The sequence below is a fragment of the Nipponia nippon genome, unplaced genomic scaffold (genome assembly GCF_047370975.1).
Source record: "Nipponia nippon isolate SJK-2023a ecotype South Korea unplaced genomic scaffold, ASM4737097v1 scaffold_10, whole genome shotgun sequence".
Classification (NCBI taxonomy): domain Eukaryota; kingdom Metazoa; phylum Chordata; class Aves; order Pelecaniformes; family Threskiornithidae; genus Nipponia; species Nipponia nippon.
Genome location: NW_028262291.1, coordinates 10,045,428 through 10,069,397, shown reverse-complemented (window position 1 = coordinate 10,069,397; position 23,970 = coordinate 10,045,428). Strand labels below are relative to the sequence as shown.

Sequence of the window (23,970 nt, the reverse complement as noted above, 5' to 3'; positions counted from 1 at the left end):
CAAAATTGGCAGGGATCATCAGGGCTGAAACAATCTCACAGGAGATTCAAACAAAAATCTATTGACATTTTCAAAGATCTTAATCTAAAATTGTGGCTGGCACTGTAGAAGCTGTTTCTTTTCTGAAACAAAAGCATTTGATTAACCAAGTTTCACTTGTGTTTATGAGACTCTCTTCACTCTGTTCTCTCCTGGGTTTTAAACCATGATTTGGAAAGAATGTGTGCATTGGAAAAAGAAGGGAAGAACAACTTCCAAGGTAAGAGAGAAATGATCTTTTATTGGCTTTGAATATGAGTTCCCTCCACAAAGATGGGAAATACGCTGTGTGCCAGTATAATTTTGTTTTTCATTAATGTGACATGATTCTAGTAGTATGCTTCTTCAGCAGAAACAGACTTATCCTTAACTGTCTTCCCTCCTCTGTCAGAAGAGGTTCACCTTCCTCAACAGAGATTTTTTTCTAGTAGCTAAATTGCTTTGGTTCCTCTTCTATCTCATATTAACTGTTTGGATTCCCAATGTTGGTGATACTGGATGGGCGTGACATTTTTCATTCATAGTCTTTCTGTTGGTCACTTCAACGTAAGAAACAGGTTTTCTAGTCCCATCACAACAAAAATGTCAGTTTAGCTAAAAATTATTTTAGGAAGAAAATAAGAACCGTTTTGAATCATCACATTTCAAATTTTTAAAATAAAACATTTATGTTCTTAATTTGAAGTAGGTTTTTTTATTTGTTTGAAATCACTAATTGTATATATTGCTTCATCACACAGTAGTAATATTACATTTTCAGATGCTCCTTTGATAATCACATAATGTACAACGTAACAGCAAAACCATAAAAAACCACACACAAAAAAGCAACCTATTTTACCAAATTGAAATCTTCTAAATAACCTAGGACAAATTAGTTTAAGAATTTTTCTGTACATAAAATTGCAGAATTTTAAGATTTTGCTCAAATTCATTAAAAAACATGGATTTCTTTTTCTTTTAACAAAACTGCTGACTGTGCACTGCAAATCTTCACAGAACATACTGGAGAGAAGTTATGAAACGATATTGGCTTTGTGGATCTGAAGTCAAGAGATGAAAAAACAATACTGCAGGATGCACGCATTACTAATTTCTTCAAATTAAATAGCACCATATTTGCATAACTCCAGCAAGGCAGGAGCTCAAGTCACCTATATTTTTTTTAAATCTTTTCTTTCCAGAAAACAATGACATTCTAAAAGAAGGAAAGAGAAAAGTGATTGACATGAGTGTACAAGGAAGATGGGAAAATAAAAACAAGGAAAAAAAACAAGTAAAAAAGAAAAAAAAACAAATCAATATACAAAACCAAACCAAAACAAAGTAAAATTGACTCCTTTGAAGGGAGTCAAGAAGGAGGAAGAGAAGCGACAAATAAGGCAGAAACAGAGTTACAACTGCACAGGGCAGGAACTAAGGCCACTAGCCAAGGAGTCTGGGCTTTTATTGGCTTTTACTCTGCACATTCAAATTCTCAGAGGTAGCTTTCGATAGCTAGTAATGGAGGAATTTTCTGTTCCACCAAAGACTTCCCACACACCCTTTCGACAAACCACTTTATCTGTGCCAAATTCTTCATATATACACTGGGGATAAGAGCATGTCCTAGCCTTCAAGATGTACCATAAGATAAAAGAGATTGTGAGCTAGGTCTTCAGACGACAGCAGTAGTAGTGGTCATCAAATAAATCCTGCAGGTAACATATGGACATTAAAAGAAACTAAGCAATTAAGGAGACAGACTTGAATTCGTCCCTCCTGTCCCCAAGTCCTAAGTAATTACAACAGGAGCAAGAGCAGAACCATATCAAAGAGCTATGGTGTGCTGTGATGCAAATAAAACAATTAGGAATCAAGGAATTAATAAAGACTTCATTTGTGTCAGATCTGAAATATCTAACCAATATAACTGGCTTGAATTTGATGTTTCTTTCTAGGGCATATGACAGAAATTTAATTAAATCAATACATTTCTCCTCAATGTTAACTATTCCCTTTTTTTTCATGTCTACTTGCTTCTTGACCATTATTAAACTCAGTAACTCAAGTCAAGTAAATGTGAAAACTTAAAGGAAATACCTATGATAAGTAGCCAATTATGTACAAGGGATTTAGGGATTTTTTGTCTTTGTTTAAATAATGTTTTTATTTTAGAGGAGCAAACTTTAACGGCTCCAACTTCTAGAGCTATACGTTAAGAAGAAAGATATTAGGGAATAAATAATTATGGAAATAATCTACAAATGGATGACTCATTCATGAAAGTTTTCTGAGAAATACTTTGTCTTGTTTGCAAAATTTACGGGCACGATTTGTGAAAATGTGTATGAGACCACCTGAACTGCTACCAGGTGAATGTTTTGATGGATATATTGGAAACTGTCTCTGAATTTTGGACAAGCAATTATAATCCTACATGACTATGAAAGTGTTTTCTTTATGGGAAAACGTCTCTTAAAAGAGTTATTTTTTGGTAACTATACCTGAAGTGAGAAACTTTTTAATTTAGTACAGAGAGAAGTAGTGTAGTCTTTTCTGGTTTTGTGGACTCAATGAAAGCCTACTTATGAGTCAACAGCCAAATACCCACATCCACAAAACTCACAGCAATGCACCATGATTCTCATTCTAAAATCTTGCTCTGTATAAACTGAGTCCCCACAAAAGGGAAAAGAAAGGCAACAACAGCTCTATTCTTTACTTGGAAAAGAAGGAAATAAGATGGGCTCCTTGCTGCTACACTAGGGGAAAGTATACAATCTCCTTGGAAGAGAAACAAAACCTGCAGTATTAAGCATCTACCCTCACAAGTACAAAACAATGTATGGAAGCAAAAGCAGGAGTTTCCTTTCTACCAGCAACCAAAACAGCTGTAGAAAAATTTATGATCAGTGCTTTGATCAAGCAGACTGTTGGATTACATTCTCGTAAGACCACTGTGTTCTTGAATTTGCAGATATTACCATTTTCTAACCATTTTATCTCTAAATTCACTTTAATTCTCTATAACCAGCTTCTAATAAGAATCTCCCACAGGTACCATCTATGCTTTAATGTGAAAAGTCTCAACCTACCTATTCCTTAGCAACCAGTTTACTCTGTGTATAAAGCAGCACTATTTCTAGCATCAAAACTGATTGCAGTGATCTGTGCTGTTTCTGATGAGAACTTACAATTTTTTTTGGCATTTGCAAAATAACTTTTTTCCAGCTTCGCATTTCCCAAGTGCAACATAAAGAATGCTTTTTTCTCTACATGTCCACCTAGCCTGATCAGCCTTTTTGCTTAAAAAGAGATTTTTTTTGTTTTTGCATTTGCTGTTGAATCCTAAATCAAACTAAAAAAAAGTATAAAGCGCATTCTTGAAAAAATAGTCTGCTGCATTTTTCACCATTTAAATAGATCAGTTAAACCAAGCCACCTCAATAAGAACAGAATTAAGAGAATAGCCAGGCTGAATTATGCTTTTAACTTTAAAAGTGATTGTTGTGTTTACCTCCAGAGAGCATTCTGAGATAAATGGCTGCTATTAAAGTGATGATCTCATCAACACATGGCAGCCTTTCTCTTCTCATACACTGTGAAGAAAATAAAATTATCCCACTGCTTGGAACCCATCTTATTTTCTTATGCCTTACAAACTGATAGAAATGAAGGCAGTACCATCAAGTCTTAGCTGTCATATAAAGAACAGGTCAAATTCCTTTCATCCCCACTCACAGAAGGGCAAAATTGTTAAAAGGATTCTAATTAATTCCTACAGAATCTCCTATTTCTCCTCAAATGATGAACAAATGATTTGCCTTTTAGCTTAGAAACATTCAAACGATCCAGTCCTTCCTACCTCTCCTTCACTGTCAGCCTCCTCCTCCATGGGGTTGTAGTATTAAGAGTAACAGCATGAACATTCCCTTTCTTGAAAATCAAAAGCACTTTACAATATTTTACAAGTGCTTTACAAAAGCACGTACAATATTAACTGTCACAACATATACATGTTCTGCCTAACATTACAGTCAATTCACAGAGTGACTGTCTGTCACAGGTATCAAAAGATAAACTGAAGTGCCCAGTATTGTGGGATGCAATAGCACTAGAGTCAAGGAATCCTGTTAGTTCTCTGCCTTAGAAAGTCATCAAGCCACTTTTCTGTGATCCAATAAAAAAAAAAAATTAAGCAAAATATATTCTATATTACACATACTATCTTACTAGTTAATCACTAACTCTTAAGCATCAAGTTCCCATGCGAATTAAGCTTTGAATATAGCTCTTTCAGCATCACCTCATAATTAGTTTAGTTTGAAGCAACCCTGAAAGTCATGTACAGTCAAAATCACTATTCAAAGGCACTGTCCCAAAACAAAGATTCTTTGACCTAGCTTTTGTTTTAAATTGGAACACAATCTTCCTCTTTCACAATTCAGTCTAGAGATAACACACAACAAAGGGACATCAACATAAAAACACTTATTGATGAAGATTATGAAGAATTTCTACATAGCAACCAGGAAAAGGTTTACAGATATATTTGTCCTTAAATTGGGCCAAAAGTTAATTCCCAGTTTAATCACTGATTTATAACATATGCAAGGCAATTAGCCACTCTACACTGATAAAAACTCGCTATCCAACTTGTCTGAATATTAGGAAGTTTCTTTTAATATATATTATTAAAGTGCTTTGAAACTGTTAGATGAATCTTCTGTAAATGGAAAGTATTACTGGACATCACTGTGGGAAAACAATTCTTGTCTTAATGATGACATTGAGGAATTATGTCATCAGCTAAGCAAAATGTATAAATGCATTTTTATATGCTTGACCAACATGTACTAAATAAATATATTTTAGTTTATTCTCCTAACACTATAAGGAGAAAAGGAGAAAAGAGAGTACCAATAACCTCTTTTTTCCAAAAGGTATCTAGGATTCAGTGGACGTGACTATCGGAAGGAAAAAGCAATGTCAAGCACAGTGGTGACTCAGCCAGGTGCAAGGCTATTGCCTAATGCCAAACTGGCCATCATTCTTTTCCCTTTATTTTTCTATATATTTAGCTCTTTCTTCTAAATCCTTTAAAACAACTTGGGTCTACATTAGGTCTAATGGAAAAGTAGCAATCTCATCTAAGAGGAAAACAACAGGTAGCAATCAGGCCTACAGTCCAGCTTATTGCGGTGGGTTGACCCTGGCTGGCTGCCAGGTGCCCACCAAAGCTGCTCTATCACCCCCCTTCCTCAGCTGGACAGGGGAGAGAAAATATAGCAAAAGGCTTTTGGGTTGAGACAAGGACAGCGAGAGATCACTCAGCAATTACTGTCAAGGGCAAAACAGACTCGACTTGGAGAAAAATTAATTTAATTTATTGCCAATCGAATCAGAGTAGGGTAAGGAGATAACAACAACCAAATCTTAAAACACCTTCCCCCAACCCCTCCCTTCTTCCCAGGCTCAACTTCACTCCCGATTTCTCTACCTCCTTCCCCTGAGCAGCTCAGGGGGACAAGGAATGAGGGTTGCGGTCAGTTCATCACACGTTGTCTCTGCCACTCCTTCCTCCTCAGGGGGATGACTCCTCACAGTCTTCCCCTGCTACAGCATGGGGCCCCTCCCATGGGAGACAGTCCTGCATGAACTTCTCCATCATGAGTCCTTCCCACGAGCTGTAGTTCTTCATGAACTGCTCCAGTGTGGGTCCCTTCCACAGGGTGCAGCCCTTCAGGAAAAGACTGCTCCAGCGTGGGTCCCCCACGGGGTCACAAGTCCTGCCAGCAAACCTGCTCCAGTGTGGGCTCCTCTCCCCACAGGTCCTGCCAGGAGCCTGCTCCAGTGTGGGCTTCCCACGGGGTCACAGCCTCCTTGAGGCATCCACCTGCTCTGGCATGGGGTCCTCCATGGGCTGCAGGTGGAGATCTGCTCCAGTGTTAACCTCCATGGGCTGCAGGGGGACAGCCTGCCTCACCAGGGTCTTCATCACAGGCTGCAGGGGAATCTCTGCTCTGGTGCCTGGAGCATCTCCTCCCCTTCCTTCTTCGCTAACCTTGGTGTCTGCAGAGTTGTGCCTCTCACATATCCTTGCTCCTCTCTCTGGCTGCAGTTGCTGTTCTGCAGTTTTTTTTCCCCCTTTCATATATGTTATCCCAGAGGCGCTACCACCATCACTGATGGGCTCCGCCTTGGCCAGCGGCGGGTCCACCCTGGAGCCGGCTGGCATTGGCTCTATCAGACACGGGGGAAGCTTCTAGCAGCTTCTCACAGAAGCCACCCCTGTAGCCCCCCCGCTACCAAAACTTTGTCACACAAACCCAATGCACTCATATTTCCGAAGAATTTACATTATTACATGCCAGCAACAGAAGGTTAGAAAAGCAAAAAGATCTTTGGCTATAAACATTCAGATGAGAAGGCTATTGCTCCTCCAATCATTCTTATTGCAGAGATTTTTCTCTTAGGTTGAAGCCTGACTGTGGGTGCTTCAAGCACAAAGGCAGCACTCTATTAGGTGGACAAGGCCCAATCTCTTCTGTACTAAAAAATGAAATTTTACAGGATCAGAAACCTCTAATGTTTTCTGTAAAGAGCAAGACATTTTTCCTGCTTTATTAAACAGATAACAGACCTATGGCATACAGATATGAAAAGGAATTCATTTAACTGTTATTTGATGGGGATTTTGCATCGCTATTTTCATTTCTCTTTAAAGTTGCCAGCACATGGGAAAGGTTAGGGGTTTTAATTAACATCTGGACAGTCAAAACATATTAGGACTATATAGGAATTTGCATAATTTACTTGTAAATTTAACAATGCTTCGCAGAATTTTTTTTCAGCGTACACTGGCCAAAACAATACTGGAATTGAAACAAAGCCTAGTCTTCCTGAAACAGATGTTAAAAAGACATGAAGGCAGAAATAAAAACTGACAAGAGACTTACAAGCTAGTTTATTATACCTTCCACAGAAATAAAGGAGGGTGAAAATTTTTCTCATGTAACATTATGGATTAATAAATGGCCTGTAACTGAATTCCTTCACTTAATTTGAACAGCTATTTAAAGAAAAGAATATATACCCTATAAACTCGGGAAAGTACTAAAATTAAGGACAGAAGAATTGACCAAATAATCACATACAATCTGGGAGAGGTTGAAACATAGGTGCTCTGTAAGACCAGCTTGGAAAACAATTTCAGAAAAAGCTGATAGACATTTACTAAAATGCTCTTCAGTGCAATTACAGGAAGATTAGAAGGAAAGATGAGATGAAAAGTAAAGGCAAGACTGAACAGGTACGAAACTAATTTCCTCTACTTTGCACAACAAATACGTAAGAAATGGCACTGCTATTGTGCTGCGTATAGCCTGGCAGAAAACATTTACAGCTAAGTGTCAAAGGATCAAATTCTCTTGATTATTTATTGTTAATTTAATCCCAGCCCTTGTCTCCAGTGGAGCTCCACTGAGACGATCAAGGGTACTTACTGCAGCTTTGTCAGAGCCTTTGGTTAGGAGGGGAGGCAGGGCCACAGCGACAGGCTTAGGTCTGATAGATGTAATTGTCCAATGCCATAAGAAGAAGAGCCAGTCATTGATTGATAGTGGGACCCACTCAAGGAGTCCAGCAGAGAGCGAGAAGAAGGGCTTTCAGGATACTGAAGGTGACACTGGAGGAGCATCTTCTGAGTAAACTGCCCTCTTCTGAAGATTATTCTACAACATTGCCGAGAGTGACATATACCCAATCACGCTGCCAAGTGGAGCACAAGTAATCAGCTAATTACCTGCTTTACATAATGAGCGAGGGACATGTCAGTAAGAATGTTTGCACCCAAGGAAAACTGATAAAAAGAAGAAATAACATTTCCTATAAGCATCACAGGGGCTGTGTTCCAAATCAAATGACAAGGCACACCAAACTTCAGAGATGTGTCAAAACACCGAGTCAAGTAGAAAAGAGCACCTTCCTTCCCAGACTGGGAGAAGACACCACTGCTGAGATCAGACCAGTACCTGAACTGAACCGCTGGTATGGGTGGCTGACACAGCCCTGGAGATCCAGGGGCACTCAGGAAGGTATCTGCAGCTAACAAAACTAAAGCACCACTGAAGGAAAAGTGGTGGCTTTGATGCCACAGAATTGTTACCTTAAAGGCTAAGTTTCTGACTTAAAAAAATGAAAGCCTTAAACTAACTAATCAAACACATACTTGGTATTAAAATATCTTACAACATGTGCTGACTATTTTCAGTTTTTAAAACCAAAGTGACCATTTTCTTTAATCTTTCCATGAACTCTTTACTAAAAACTAGTTCTTTTAAAATGGATGAAATATCATGTCATTTTGTTAATTCCTGTAAATAAAATCATAGAATGCCATTATAGCACACCAGACTTCTCGGGGAAAGGGCTTTTCCCTTGGAAGATCCCAAGTGTTACAGAAATTAGCAACATCATTAAAAAAACCTAATAAAGTAAACATAAGGTAGAATATCCCAAAGCTTATCATTACAATTCTGAATGATAGCCAAATCTTAAATGATTTCAGTAATATCAGGGCAGTCAGAAAAATGCCCCAAAACCAAGCACTGATGGAGAGATCTCACTGTCAGAAACAATCAAAACTACTGAGTATTGATACTTTTCTGGTTGTCTGTGAACCCTGTGACTTTGGAACCATGACAGCATTAATAACGAACTAATCAATAAAATACACTTGACTGCAATTGCTCCTGATAAAATTAATCAGTCATTAATACCATATCTCTTTTGCAAAGTTTATCTAGTTTGATGGATAATAAACGTGACCATTACTGGCAAGAACAGCTTTGCAGTTATGCTGCTGCATATATTTTATGTATTTTATATCTGTTAGTACTCAATCATAAAATAGAAGTGTTCTCTGTGTTCCCTTATTCCCTTTGAAAATTACTTTCACCATTTGAAAAATTCTCTTTTTCTCCCTTAGAAGAAGAGTGGAGAAAAGTAATGAGGGACTATAGCGAATAAGGGAAACACACACCATTCTGCAAGCCTAAATTTCTAAGAATAAAATTTTGTGTTTGTTTCATGATTGAACACCTGTTTGCAAATACAATTTATGCTTGCACACTGAAAACTGGATTATTTCATATCTTTACAAACTCATATTCTTCACTGCTATTTGAACAAGAAATATATAGAGAATATGATCTTTGAAATTTTAATTAAAACCCATTAAAAAGTCTATAGCAAATAAAGTACAAATAGTCTCCCTAATTTTAACCTGTGTTGCAACTGTGTCATGAATTCAGATAACCATGGATAAAAATCTTTCACAGCTAAGAGCATGAGCTGAGCAAAAAATTCTGGGCCTGACACCTAATTAAGATGTACTTCCCCCTGATGAAGAAAGTTCTTTATCTATTACTGTGTGTTACAGTGGTTCAGGGCTATATTTAAAAGGCCATTAAAAATGTACCTGAAGGCAACGTTAATCTTTATATTTGACAGATAATAGCAGCTTTTTTGCAGTAAGTAGCAAAGTGAATATTTTATTTCTTTATGATCTAATGACCATTCTGTTTAATCTTAATGGAGTAAAGACGAACAAGAAAATATGCTTAAGGGATATACTAATACATCAATTACGGAGAGTGGGAAAGTACTTTAAAAAAGTAGCAATGATCTATTGTAAATGAAGATCTCAATAAGCACTCCTAGCCACAGGGAGAGCTAAAAAAGATGCATTAAAAATCTATTCAGATTCTGCTCATTATAGGTATGTTCTTCTCAGCTCTTAAGTAATGCAGCAATCACGTAATTAACTTTTGAAAAGGGAAGCATTTAAAACAACCATGTACCTATGGAACACAGTAAGCTTTCTCCTTATTTTGTTCAGTGAAAATGAATTTTTCTATCTACTTTCCTTAACATTGTTGCAGAAGTGCTGAGACTGAGTAGCATTTCTTGTGAAGGTATTGCAAAAGTATAAACACGATTCCACAAACAAAATAGACACTAATTTTTGGTCAAAGGAACAATATAAGTAGACAGACATATAAATAAACTCTGCTCCTGCCTAACTACAAACATGCTATCTATCCCATATAAAAGCAGGCACTTGTTTCCCCTGGAATTTCACTCTGAAATGCAGATCTGAATTTTACATAGGAAGGTGTTTTCTTTTTAAACAGTTTTGATTTTGATTTAGACCTCTGTCCTGTGAGGTGACATGAGATGACACACCCAAAAGATCTTGCCCCAAACCCACACAATAACTCCAAGAAGAAAGTTTACAGAATTTTCCTAGTGAAATCACTGGGACTGCAAGCAACTAAGGACTCCGGATGTGAAGTCCCATTAAAGTAATGAGGAGCCTTTCAACTGAATCTAATGAGCATTGATACTATATGCAGTAATTTCAAGGAAAGATGTCTCTACTCAGTAACTCTCAGGACAGGACACTCTGAATTCTTATCTTCTCATAGGTATGCCCTTGTAACTTTGAATTTGTCTACAAAAACCTCAACGAGCTACTGTAGAACAGATCACCTATGAAGACTGTTACACTAGGATTCTTTTGTGCAGTTTTCTTCCTTTGTTTAGCTGTCTTTCAGTGTGCTGGAACATTACTAAGCTAAAATGCAAGAAAGCCATCTCTCCACCTGGGGAGTTAATGCAGCATAACTATTGCCTGTTAAACGCAAACCATTCCTTATATCCAAAAGTTGCCTCAGGCAGATTAGTCCCAAGTGTGCAAAGTTGCACTGACTTTCACATAGGCAGGCTTCTGACTGAATTAAGAAATATGAATATTGTTGATATTGTATGAATAATCAAGGAGCAACCTGTCTTTCACATTCTTAACATTGCTGAACTGATGTAAAATTCAGAATGAACTGAGTATGTTCACCTACAGACAGTCATATATGCACATACAAAATATAAGCAGCAATCTGTAAAAATGCCCACTTCAAAAGGAAGCGTACAAAAATTCAGGTCTTGGGTTTTCTGAACTCATTGCATTGCTTGTGTCCGATCAAAAGCATTCTGAACATCACACACAGCTTTGGGGCAACACCATTGCTACTGGCAGCAAAAGCGCTGAAGCTCTGTTTGCGACAGTGCTATCTAAAACCAGGTGGGAATACAGCGATGACAATGACAACAGACTGGCAAAAGCGCATTAGATATCGATGCAGTGAAACAGAGTCTTCTACATTGCGAGTTCTGTAAATTAAATCAATTATAAACATTCTTAGATAAATACTGTTAGATGATACTCTAGCATTTAACACTTCTGTAGCAAAAGTGATGAAGGTTGCCTGTGCTTTCCTGAGTCTCTCTTCCTCCTTCATCTATGAGGATATATGAAAAGGACAGAGCAAAACAGAGGGAGGGAGAGAAAGCACAGCAGAATTGCACATGTGCATGAATTCTACCCAGTCTTTGGAGGGGGGGGGGCGGGGAAGGAAAAACAAAACAGGAAATATCCAAAGTGGCAGTTGGCAGATAATTTACAGACAGCTTTTATATATTAGGTGTCTACTGTGGGTATTTCTTTGCCTATATAATGCAAATGAAACGTTTTTATTTGACTAATGACATAGCAAATTTTTAAACCTTAATTTTAGGGGTGATTATTAAAGTGAATTTATATGGGATGTAGAAAAATTGCATTTCTATTTGCAAAATGAAAAGAAAAAGTTTCTGTACTACATTTCGAAGAAGGTCTGTGTGTGGGATTCAAACTCCTATACTTAAAAAGAAATCATGCATTTTCAATTTTCCATCAACACAAGCTGTTAAGTGAGTACTACAGCACATATTCTTGTCGTAGAGTTTAAATAACCAAGAGATTTCATTTATTTGCAGTATTGTACCTTTTTTAAGCCAAGGAAAAATTAAGAGATAGCAACAGACCTTGGTTGCAGATTATTTTTAAGAACTTCTGGATACCTTTCTTAATCTAAAGATAGGGGGGATCTTGTGTTTTGAGAAAACAGAATGTTACAATTCATGGCTGTATATTAGTCAATGACAACTTAGCCCCTTGATAAAATGGCTCAAGAGGAAAAGCTAGTGGTGCTCAAGCAGATTTTAGATAGTGGATATAGCTCTTTTTCCATATGCATGGCTAGCTACAAGACTTTTGATGTAGTTTACATGGATAAGAAAATTATTATCAACAGCCTTCTCATATGTCTAAACATTAAACTATATTATATGGTCATATATGTCTTTGTTTATTATACACTTTTTTATACACGCACATATTCCCCTTTGTATATATTACTTTAAAACTAATGATGGTAAAGACTTGTTTACCCCTTTGCTTTTATTTTAAAAGCACAAAAGTCACACAGTAGAAGTTTTCAGCAGAATGTACTACATTCAGTTACAGAAAACTGCTTTTAGAGGCCCATTCTCAGCTCTATGAGGAAAGCAAGCAGGAAATCATACATGTAACAAAGTTCTGAAAATTGTTGTGAGAAACTGAAGCTGCAAGGATGGAATAACAGTGATGATTCAGCTGAGTATTTGAACTGACCTAATTGTTTTGGAAGAATGCTAAAAGCAAATGCTGCATTTTGATGTTTTGGAGCATGAATGTAGGGAACAAGAAAAAGCCCACTGAAAAAAGTCCATCGATATTAATCAGTATTGTATTCAGTTCCTATGTGCTAGGTATATTTACAAAATCTTAGCTAGAATGTACATTGCTCATGTTAGTGTCTTCAACCTCCTGCACAGCCCCAAAGCACAGCTTCTTCCTCTTAGCAACCTGAACATAACTAATAAACCGTCATTTTGTAGACCTCAACCTCCACAACTACAAAACCAAATGAAGATTATGCTCATCATAAATAAAAAAATGACTAAAATTTTAACTTCTTCCTCTGTGGGCAAAAACACCGACTGTTCGTTTCCCCTCTCTTCATTCCCCTTACCCTCATATTAAGAATCCTCTCTCAAACTGAAAAAAAGTAGGTTAATAGATTAATAAGCGTATTTAAAATGAGAAGTTGCAGTTCTGATTTATGTATTCTGAAAATGATAGTCTTCAAGAAATCATCCATTCTCTTCCACTATCACTCCACTGTCAACTAATATAGGAACTTATATCCAAATATGAGCAATAAATCCCATCTCATATCATGCAATTTAAAATGTCATAAGGCACAAATGCACTCACACTTAATCACTCCTTGGTTTATAGGCACATCTGTCTGTCAGATATTCAATAATCAATCCCCAAACCTGCAACTAATATCAATAATTTATCTGGTTTGTGTATCAAAATAACTTTATGAACTATGTAGTCCAAGTGTATTTTCAGTCTATAATGAAAAAATGCTTAATAAACTCCTTCTCCTTTCCATATTTCAATGGAATTTAAAAATAGAGACTTTTAAATAGTTCTGTTTTCTATGTTGATATTTATTCTTAAATAAGATATTTTTAAAGTATTGAAAGTATTCAAAAAGTCAGTTATAAAAGAAGTGGAGAGGGGTAAAAATCACTGCATCCTCAATATCTAAATTAGTATTACCAGCTTATAGAGAATATAGCACAGATAATAATTTTACGATGCATTCCATTTCTGTAAATAAAATAATTTATCCAGCCACTTAGCTCTTTTTTTTTTTTCCCAAGACAGACTAGTATTGTACAAAACAAAATATGATAAGAGGAATAAACTGGCTTGTCCAAGTTAGATGACTTGCAATATAGGTAAGGTATACAGTACTTAAGCACCTCATAGACCACTCCAGGTACAGTGCTGGCCTCGTTTTGCTCATAAAGAAGAAAATAAGCATTCGAGGTACTCGGTGTTTATCCCGGCAAAGCATCAACTTACATGTTGTGATACAGGTTACTCTCTCACATAAATTTCCAAATTACTATTTGAAAGCACATTTCTATAAAATATTTTTAGTTATCAATATACCTACTTTTGAGCCCAATATTTTATATTATTTGCCACAATACTGTCATCAAATATTGGTGAATGTTAATGCAGGTAACAAATATTCCACTCTATTCCACTCGTGATTGTCTCCTTTCCAGTAACTTCTGTATAGCTTTTTTTCACAGAATGTTCTTGGAACAGCAGAATACAGCCCATGATATAAGTAATGGTATTTATTTGAAGATATTATTGACTGAAGCAAGAAGATAATGAATGAGTTGAGCTATGTTTAAAGGAGAGAGCTGACTGGCAGAGAATACAATAACATCATTTTAAAAGGAATCCAGAGAGTCTGTAACCAGAAATTAATGACACTAACAGACATCTGAGCCTTGTGTTAACTCCTGAATCTGTTTCAGGTCGCAGCATATATTACAGTTCCTAAATTCATTCCTATGTTGTTTTCTGTCAATGCTTGACTGGTGAACTTCAAAGAAACATACAATCTGCAAGCATGTCATTCTTTCCTGAGCTAAAGGCTAGTCAACAGCATTAACTTTCCCCCACCTAAAAAATAAGTACTCCTGCTTCTGGTTTTGACTGACATAAGCTACAACACATTAGAGTCCTTTCAGATTCAGACCAGAAAAGCAATCTAAGAAAACAAGGTTAAAAGTTGAAAGAAAGATATGTAAAATATGTATGATATTTGTATGTGTATTTTTCTGAATGTTCTGCTGGAATTTAGGTGGAAATAAGCATTTGATATAATCCCAGTAACAGAGTTCTGAACTGAGTTTCCTAAACAAACAAACAAAAAAAAACCCCTAAAAAGCTAATGCCAGAATGATGAACTTGACATTGTGGGTTTTTTTTCCTTAGTTTTTGTTTAAGTTGAAAATTTATCTGAATAATTAAGCATTTGCAAGTCAAATGAGCTAGTAGGACTCTTTAGCTTCAGCTGTTCTATCATGCTGTTCCTTTGAACAATATTTACAATGCAACAAGAGAGAAAACAGGGGAAGATCCTGTGGTTCCTGACAAATGCTGCTAATGAGAGTTCAGGCACTTCTTCAGCATTTGCAGCACCTCCTTAATAGGCAGCTGAATGCCACTGGCTATGCAGCCACTGCATTTTAATCACAGGTTAAGCCACTGCAGATGAAAGTATTCAGAGAAAAGTCAACTCTTCCCTAATTTAATTTTTAGTGGTACTCTGACCCTTAAAAAACAGACCTTGCTAAAGTCAACAGGAGTTTAGGCAATGTCTCCCAGAGGAGGAGGAGCCTAAGTATCTGCTCTACATTCCCGTCAAACAATTTGACACTATTGTGTTAGCTCTTCTACAGTTTGTGATACTTAACATTCTGCTTGCGTTGCTGGAAGACAGTTCCTGAGTGCCTTAGGGTCACTCCTCAAATGCATCTGTTGTGCCTTGTTAGGATTTAGAGCTGCCGTTCCAAAACAGAGTTGCAAGTAATTAGACTGATTTCTGACCAAAGTCTGGTGTTAGGAGTGCTGAACTTCTGCTATCAGATGGAGTTTGTCCCTCAGTATTAGCAGCGCAATAAGAATCAATGCATCTGAAATGTTCACGTTTTAAAAATACTACAGCAGTAGACTGAAAGAAAATAATTTGAAAATCATTTCATTGCATCTTTCCACTGAATGAATCTGCTACAGCATAGTAATAATTTTGTGACAGCAGAACAGTATGATAAAATCTAACTGCAGGAAATGAAAAGGCAAGATATTTTAAAAGACTTTAAAATTAGCAAATAATGTCTAGAAATCCAATCATATTGTCTTGAACAGATGACACTTCCTAGTCACTTTTATGTCTGTGTACTGTCCAAATGAATGAAACTGCCAGAAGCAGCAGCAACTGTTTCCCTCCTCTAGCATTGCTTTACTGCATTCCAGGCAGTTATCAAAGAGGCAGAGAAAATCTTTATAAGCTTTGATGGGCCTCTCGGCTATTACAGACATTAAAAAAGGGTAGGAATTTTTGTTGGTCCCATTTCTGCAAGATTTAGCATCAGAATTCACTGAGGAAAGACTAGTCTTTGAGTTAAACCTAATTTTTTTTCTTGAAGAGTCTGTCTTCTGCAGAAAGAATTCTACCTTGTTTGAAGGGTTTTTTTATTCAAAGTGAACCTGATTATTGGATTTTACTGAAAAGTTGTATTTCTTCCTGTTTTATATTAGAAATGGAGGGTCTGTGATAATTGGAAGAAAATAAGCAGCAAGGCAAATTAAGGTAAATGAAAGGGAAACTAACTGTTGAACTGTTAAAACCTTAACTCGTCATTTGGTTATGCAAATTGTTTCATATCAATAACTGAGTAATTATTCAGAGGGCAAAACTTCAAAGACTCCCATACAAGTTACAGGTGTGAAACCTCTGGAATTCATTAAACAAGATGAGAGCTTGCAACCTGGAGTTTTAAAAATCAAGCTGTCTTATTTACTAACAAATAAGTGTTAAGAGCACAGAAAAATTAAAAAATTATGAAGTGTTTTGGTTTTTTTTTTTCTCAAATATCATCTCTACTTGTCTGTTACCAGAACAATCAGCATTCCGCAGTTGACAAGGAATGAGGGAAGACAGGAGATTGTCAGTAACTTCTGAGAAAAGGTGTTAAGAAAGAAGACCTTAGCCAACAACCTCCTGCAGCTTCTCCCAGTGGCAGGTGGAGAGAAGCCCAGTTGACCTTACAACAGCCATTGACTCTCAGGAGCACTGAGAAGGGTACCAGTGTCCCTGACATTGACAGAATATCACTCCTTAAAATTATTTGTCTTCTAAATGTTCTAGATGTTGGACTGGAGGCCACTTTAACTGGGGGGGAAATTCCAAATTTCTGAGTAAGCTGGAGATCGGTTCGCAGACAGAGCACAGGCCAGGTATTCAACGGAGGGAGGGAGAAGTGCTTTTGATGCGCCATTTGCATGGCATAGCTATATGCGGTATGCACGAGTCAACATGAGATTATTTCATACGAAAACAATGTCCTAACAGGAGTCTGTTCAGTGCTGACAATTTCCAAAAGCATTTTTTAATTTCAAGTAGGTGAAGAAAATGTCCTGCAATGCAACATACACCCCAGTATATTGAGACAGAATTTTGGAAACAATAGCACACACCTGTCGTCTTCTCTATGGCGTGACAGCACCAGTTACGTTAAATTGCAAAGGCTGTTTCTTGCAAGGGAAACGCCCATCCATCTCAGAACAAAACTACAGTGGTTTAACAGTTTCTAGATCATGAGTGCAAAAATTCTCTGTCTGATTTTCACAGATCTTTGACAGCAGAAAGGACCTTAATTTCTCTATGGCAATAAGGAACCTGGCCTAGCTCTGCACGTGGCTAGTACAAGTGGATTAAAGATGTACCACAAATCCAAATGAGCAATGGTAACCAGAATGCTTCACTAAGATTTACAACTCTACTGACAGAGTGAGTTTCCAGTAATTTTACAGCATTTTCCTGTTCTTGTTACTAAACCTGGCAAAAAGCAACTTGACAAAACTTGAAAAAGCACTGTTAACCAAGCCACTAACTTGCTCAAGTTTTGACCCAAGGCTAAATACAATTTAAAAATTGTATTTTGCCTGGTGTTCTAGACCAGGGAGGTTACTACAATCATAAAAAGGACATTTTGCACAAAACGTGTTCAATATCTGCCAGCTCTCACAATCCTCCAAAATAGAAGAGCCACACATGGAGTAACTGTGGCATAAGGACTGTCATCTAATGATTAAGAGCTTATCCATGCACAGTGATATTTTCAGAGTACTCAAATAAGCACAAATTTTCCTATTCATTTTTATTGGCTGACTGCATGAACTATTAAAAGTATGTTGAATCTTTCATGTTTTGGCCCTGGAAATAATACACCATTTAATATTTGCTCATCAAAGCTTGATTTTGTAAAAGAGTGATTAGCTTCCATGGCTTTTAGACTAACTGAAGGTGTTTTGTACTATTCAGAATTAGTAAAAAATGATACGTATTTTCCAGTATTTAAAGGGATTATTTACACCAACAAATTTTTCTGACTAAAACGGAAGTGAAGCTTTTACTAAAAAGAAGACATTACTTTTTTTTTTTTACCTTCATAGCAGAAACAGAATGTTTATTTTCTTTTCTTTTTGGTATCTCAAAGTGAATATTCCACATGTTTAGTTATTTTTAAAGCCAAAACATGATTGCTTAACAGTTGCACAAGCAATCAAAACTTTTGCAATGTAATTCCAATTAGAGACTACAGTAACTATTGAAACCAAGTACTAGCTTACTGATGGGAACATACAGTGACTATGTTGTTTATATAAGCCTACAGAAATAAGACTCAGTGAAGAAACTTAAATTTGCGGTTTTCCACACTTTCTTCAGTAGCATAAGGACTTGTAGAAATACAATTTATTTACTGTCATGTCAGAAAAAAGTTGATTTTCTCTTTCTGACTTTCCTTTTAAAGTGAAGTGACCTCTAAGTATCTGCCTTATAAGTCACTAGTAAGATATAAAAGAAAATGAAATATTATTTTTAAAGGGTTTTTTTTGTATTTCAATACAAAAAGGTGCCTTCAGAAAAAAGGCACCTTTTAAACATGCGTCTTTTCAAAATTATTGCTATACTTTGACCTACATTAGTATCACGTACTTTAATTTTGACCCTCTTTTTTTTTTTTTAATGCAGATGTATTTAAAAAAATCCAAACCAGAACTATTTTGTAAAAATAAATGTTTGGATAGAGTCATAACAATTATGTATTTTAGTCTGTAGAAAGTTTTGGATATTTCAGGTCTCATCTTCAATTAAGAAATTGTCTCCACATAAATCATCATGCATCAAAAAATTTACATGCATCTTACTGGAGAGCAGAACTTGCTCTTCTCAAAGGTCTGGAGGCATAGTCAGCTCTAATCTGAGGCCACCAAAGACAAAGGAAAAAGTCATTCCACTTACTGACATTTCAGAGAGCATTAAACCAAACCTGTAAGAATGTCATCTATGTGTCCATGGGGAATAAGCAGAGAGTACAAACTGCATTTTCTGGAGACAGTGGCAAGGTACAGAATATTACTTATCCTGGATTTAAAAAAAAAAATCCGTGGCAAAATGACTTAGTATTTATCCTAAAATAATTAGGCAAAACCAAATGAGTTCTCTTAAGGTGTGAGATTTAAATCAAAGAGGAATGACTATGTCTCTGTTTTAATCTTGCTTCATCTGCCTAGGATATGACATTTCGCATTATACTTTATTCTTTTTGATTTATGTTTTAACCATCTTGTTTCTTTGTTTGTTTAAACAGAGCACATCACAACATGGATGCAGAATTCGCCTTTCAAATTCTGTATTTGTTTCTGCCCAGGCAGTTTATCAAATAACAGGTTCTGGACAAATCAGACTTTCTGAAAACAAAGTGAAAGAGTGAACATATTTCAGAGATACATGAGGTCAGTGAGCATTCTTTTGCTCACATAATTCCTTTTCCATCCTTTGTTTGTTCATTTATAACCCCTGAAGTATAACGCATGAATTATCCTATTGTACACATCAACCACTTGACAGATTGTTTTAGTAAAACTTTTATGTGCTGTGGCTTTCCTTCCAGGCTGCCAGGGAAAGTTTAAGAAAAAGGCTGATTAGTTCCTTTAAGTTCTCCCAGATAAACAAACTACAAAGCAAGTTTACAGTACCCAGGACCATCCATGCAAAAATATCACTCAGGCTCTTTACAGTAACAACACAAATCAGAGAATTCGAAGGTGCTCAGTCAAGAAGAAAAGCTGATGATGATTCAGCAGTCTGTCAAATGGGGAGTAGAAATGTTCACGCTTGAGAATCTTTAGTTAATGACACATAATTGTTAGGACATTTCCTAACAAAGCTCTGTTTAAAGAAAACCTTTTTTTCTTTGTTTCATACATGGATGGTAAATTTTTAATAATTCATAAAAATCATTAGATAGATTTTTTTTTTTTTCCCCTTAACAAAACCTTAGATAATGTCAATGACATAGGTGCCAGTTACATAAATATGTGTCTACGTATTCGCCTAAGAAACTGCACGCAAAACACAGTAGACACACAGCAGATTTCCAAACCCAAGTCTGGCCTTGTAGGAAGTGCATTACCCGCCATGGGCACACTGCAGGCAATGGCTATGGCCCCAGCCCCGCACTGCTGCATGGAGGTCTGGGTCCAGGCACCTGAATTAAGCACAAAAATTGCATTTCTTGTGTTTTCAAAAACCTCAAAAGAAGCTTGGTAGGGTGATTTTAATAAATTGCATCCTCCCACCACCCCATAACAGAAGGCTGAGAGGACGACAGATAGGGGAAATAAAGGCAGAATAAGAAATAAAAAAGGGGTAAATGAACCCTGAGGTAGACTGGGAGGTGTGGGGAAGGAAACAATGCTACCAAATTTCAAGGCAAGCGGGATATCGCAAGGGAGAAAGTGCAATAAAAAAGAAAAGCCTGAATGAAATGTCAGCAAATTAGCTCCTGGCATTACTAGCTCTGTTGTCTTGGTTCTAGAACTTTACCTCAGTATGTCTCAAAAATATTAGCCCAGCTTAAACACATGGTAAAAAGAAACAAAAAGTCAAATAAACTCAATAAAAATGTTATGGCGTTTGTTGATACGCTGCATTGTTCTAGGTAATAACCCATTATAACACCAGTTCATTGCTTGGATTAGACTGAACCAGGAGAATCAGGGGAATTACTGCAAGTTTGACGCAATCAGACAGGCCTGATGTTGAAATGAACTGCGACATTCATTAATTTCATGTGCGATTTCAGCAGCCCCTGAAATTGTAGCCAGATAGCTGTTTTATGTACTCTAAAAGTCACAATCACCTCTGATTTGAATTCAGCATATAAATACATCTCCTTTTTGCAAATACACGGCACATAATGACAAAGAACCCAGAATTTGGAAAGCAGAGTGAGTCATGATTTTTATTCTTTTCCATATTCCCTTCAAATTCACTGCCTCTTCCACCAACGCTCAGTATGACTCTTCACAACTGCACCTCTACTTGTGTTTCATCCCATACTCTCCCCATGCCCCTGCTCTTCTGGACTAGACCTAATCTTTGTATAGTTATAATTCAGATGTGCCAAACCCTTATTTATAAAGTATTTATGAAGACTGTGCAAATAAAGTCTCTCTTTTTAGTACAAAGATACTAATTAAACTGATTTTCTTTATTTCACATGGACCTACTATGAGAAAATCTTGATTTCCCAAGTAAGCAGCAAAAATAACTTACACGTTGTATATGGAATATTCTCCTATAATTTTAATCCATCTGCGTTTCTATAGTATTGCTAGGATAAAATCCAGCCACTTCTCAGTAAAGATGCAAAGGCAAGTTACGTAGGATCAAGGCGTACTTTCTATTCCCAGGTACGCCCAAGATTTATTATAAAGAGAATAACATACCCATCATCGCATCTCCCCCCAGTATTCAACATGGTTTTCCCTTTCATATTCCTTACATATGCCTTTAACATATTAAATTATAAGCTGTTCTTATTTTATTTTTCTTGGGTTTAGGAGTTTCTTGTCAAACACACTAGCTGTTCTTGTACTGTGATTATATACACTTAAGCATCACAAAACAGCAAATGAAATTTAGAATGTAAAGCCTTTTGCCATACAAGTTTTCTTGTGGGCAAGACAGTGAGTCCTTAAATTTCGTGGACGTAGATGTCCTAATAGTAATCATCACCGTGTCCTGGTATATTTTATTTGATTGCTTGTTATTTGATGTAACAAAATTAAAATCATCCATAAACTATTTGAAAGATTGATTTCTGTTCAGCTGAATCAATCCCCTGTAAGATGATACACTGTAAAGGCTCTTTTGCCCTTAAACCACAACCCTGATTCATCAAATTTTACTAGTGCAGTTGTGTAAAGCTTTCCTGCTTAGCAACAAAAATCACCTCGCTTTCCTGTAAGAGCATTTCTAACTTGAATGAATCTGCAGATAATTGCAAATAAGGTGCTTACCAGGAAAAAAAAAAAAACAACAAAAAAACACACCAGCAAACTACAGTATACTATAAACTAAAAATCACCACTTCAAAAAGGAATAAGGCATACTGCTTGCTGTCTTCATGGTATTCCTTTAACAAACTCTGTCTTCGTGATTAAGCCCGGAAAGATGAATTTTACTTTTGTACCTCTGATTTATGCCTTGCATGACACTTAGATTTTCTAAGTTCAGAATACTGCAACTTACTTGTCCTTTCACAGACAAAAACTTTTGCCAGAGTAAGAATGAGTCTAGAAAGACAGGCAGATCTCCTCATCTGCTTAACTGAAAATCAGCCAGCAAAATGACATTCACATACATCGTCAATGACAAATCATTCACAGGCCAAAGCAGAATGCATTTTTTAAAGTATGCACTAAATTACACCTACTTGCTGTCGAATTTCTTCTTCCATCTTTACTGGGGACCCCAACTCTGCGACTTGTTTGACACCTTCACTAGCATATCCTCCATACTCCCAAAGGATGTAGTTCTTCGAGTGAGAGCTACCAATGATCGCAGACCAGTGGTTGGTGCGTCCTTTGGGGGGGGGGCGGGGGGGGAAGAAAAGAAAAAAAAACAGCCATCAAGACAGCCTCAAAGCATAATTCCTATTTTTTTATTAAACTGAAAGGTTTGAAGTGCCCAAGCTTCACTACTACCAAGCTTTTGCATGTGTTCCACACTGTCAGTTCTCACTACATCAATACACCATATCTTCAGAGTAATAAGAACAACCCAGTGAACTACAGAAATATAGCATAAAGTGTCAGTAACTATTGGATGTAATAACACAGGCAGAAATGTTAAGAAAGATTGTATTCCAGCTAATCAAGCAGCCCCCCCAAACAGATAAGCTTAGTGTATTTTTTTTCTTCACCAAAGACTTCACTTCTTCAGGAAGTTTAAGAATCCTTTAATTTTATGTTTCCATTGAAAATATTTTTGAGGATGAAACCTGCAAGGGAAGACTTCAGTGGTCACTCAAAGATTTAATAGCAAGTAGTTTCCTTACTGAGGGATACTGGTTTCTAACAGTCCACTAGATTTGTTTTTGAGTGGTGACAGAAGATTACCAGCAAAAGGTAGGTATAAGTGTGATTAGACTATCGTTAAATGTTATAGATTTTCATTTATAGCTTTGTGCCCAAGCATTAGCAGGCACAGAGCTATAAAGGGCTTACAGCCAGAAACCTCCCCCAGCAGCTTCCAGTGAAACAGTGGTGACACATTTGCTTTCTATGCACAAATGGTGTCCAGCACTTTTTTCAGGAAACTTTTGAAATACTGCTAAAGAACTGCTCTTATTAGCACTGACATAGCTGTTTTTTCTGCTTCTGCATACTTAAGTTATACATGTACCATGTCTCCGTCCCCCACCCTCACCCCAACCATTATTAGGGGTTCTCTTCAATTTAGGGAGTGAAGAAGTGAATTTTGGTGCTTCTATATTCACTGAGTTCGCTTGCTCAAATTTCTCATAGTGTAAGAGTTGTAGAGCTAGGCAAAAGGATTTCTGTTCTTGTTTCTTGTCTTGTTTTGTTGAACAGAAAAAGAAAAAAATGTAAAAGTTTAAAGAGAAAATGTTAGAGAAGTCTGATGGAATTTAAAAGAGAATCGAGCAGAAATAAGGAGTCACAGAAGTCCCACAGTACTGGAAATAAAAATGAATTCACTTGAGTGCCACTCTGCAAAGATATGGGCTTAAAGCAAAAGGATGAGAAAATGAACTGCTCACATAAGCAGACAGTCTGGTAACAGTGCAAAGACTGTAGGAGATGAGGGAGGCAGAATGATGGAATAAGACAATATTTAACATTTTTCTTCGCAATGCAAAAGGTAGAGAGTAGCAGTAAAAACAGCTGAAAACTAGAATAAATGAATGAAAAATAAATAATGAAGTAAATAAAAGGAATGCAAATTTAAGATGTGAAAGGTGGGACAACAAAATTGAAAAAGACAGTGTAGA

General features: G+C 36.7%; 1 protein-coding gene across 1 annotated transcript in view; it reads right to left on the bottom strand.

The window, feature by feature from the left end:
- Window positions 1-23,970, bottom strand: part of SPON1 (spondin 1) — a 201,649-nt gene that overhangs the window by 107,264 nt on the left and 70,415 nt on the right. Inside the window, exon 6 of the mRNA XM_009461422.2 lies at window positions 22,393-22,541. Within this exon, the coding sequence (XP_009459697.1) occupies window positions 22,393-22,541 (149 nt within the window). The remainder of the gene's footprint in view (window positions 1-22,392; window positions 22,542-23,970) is intronic.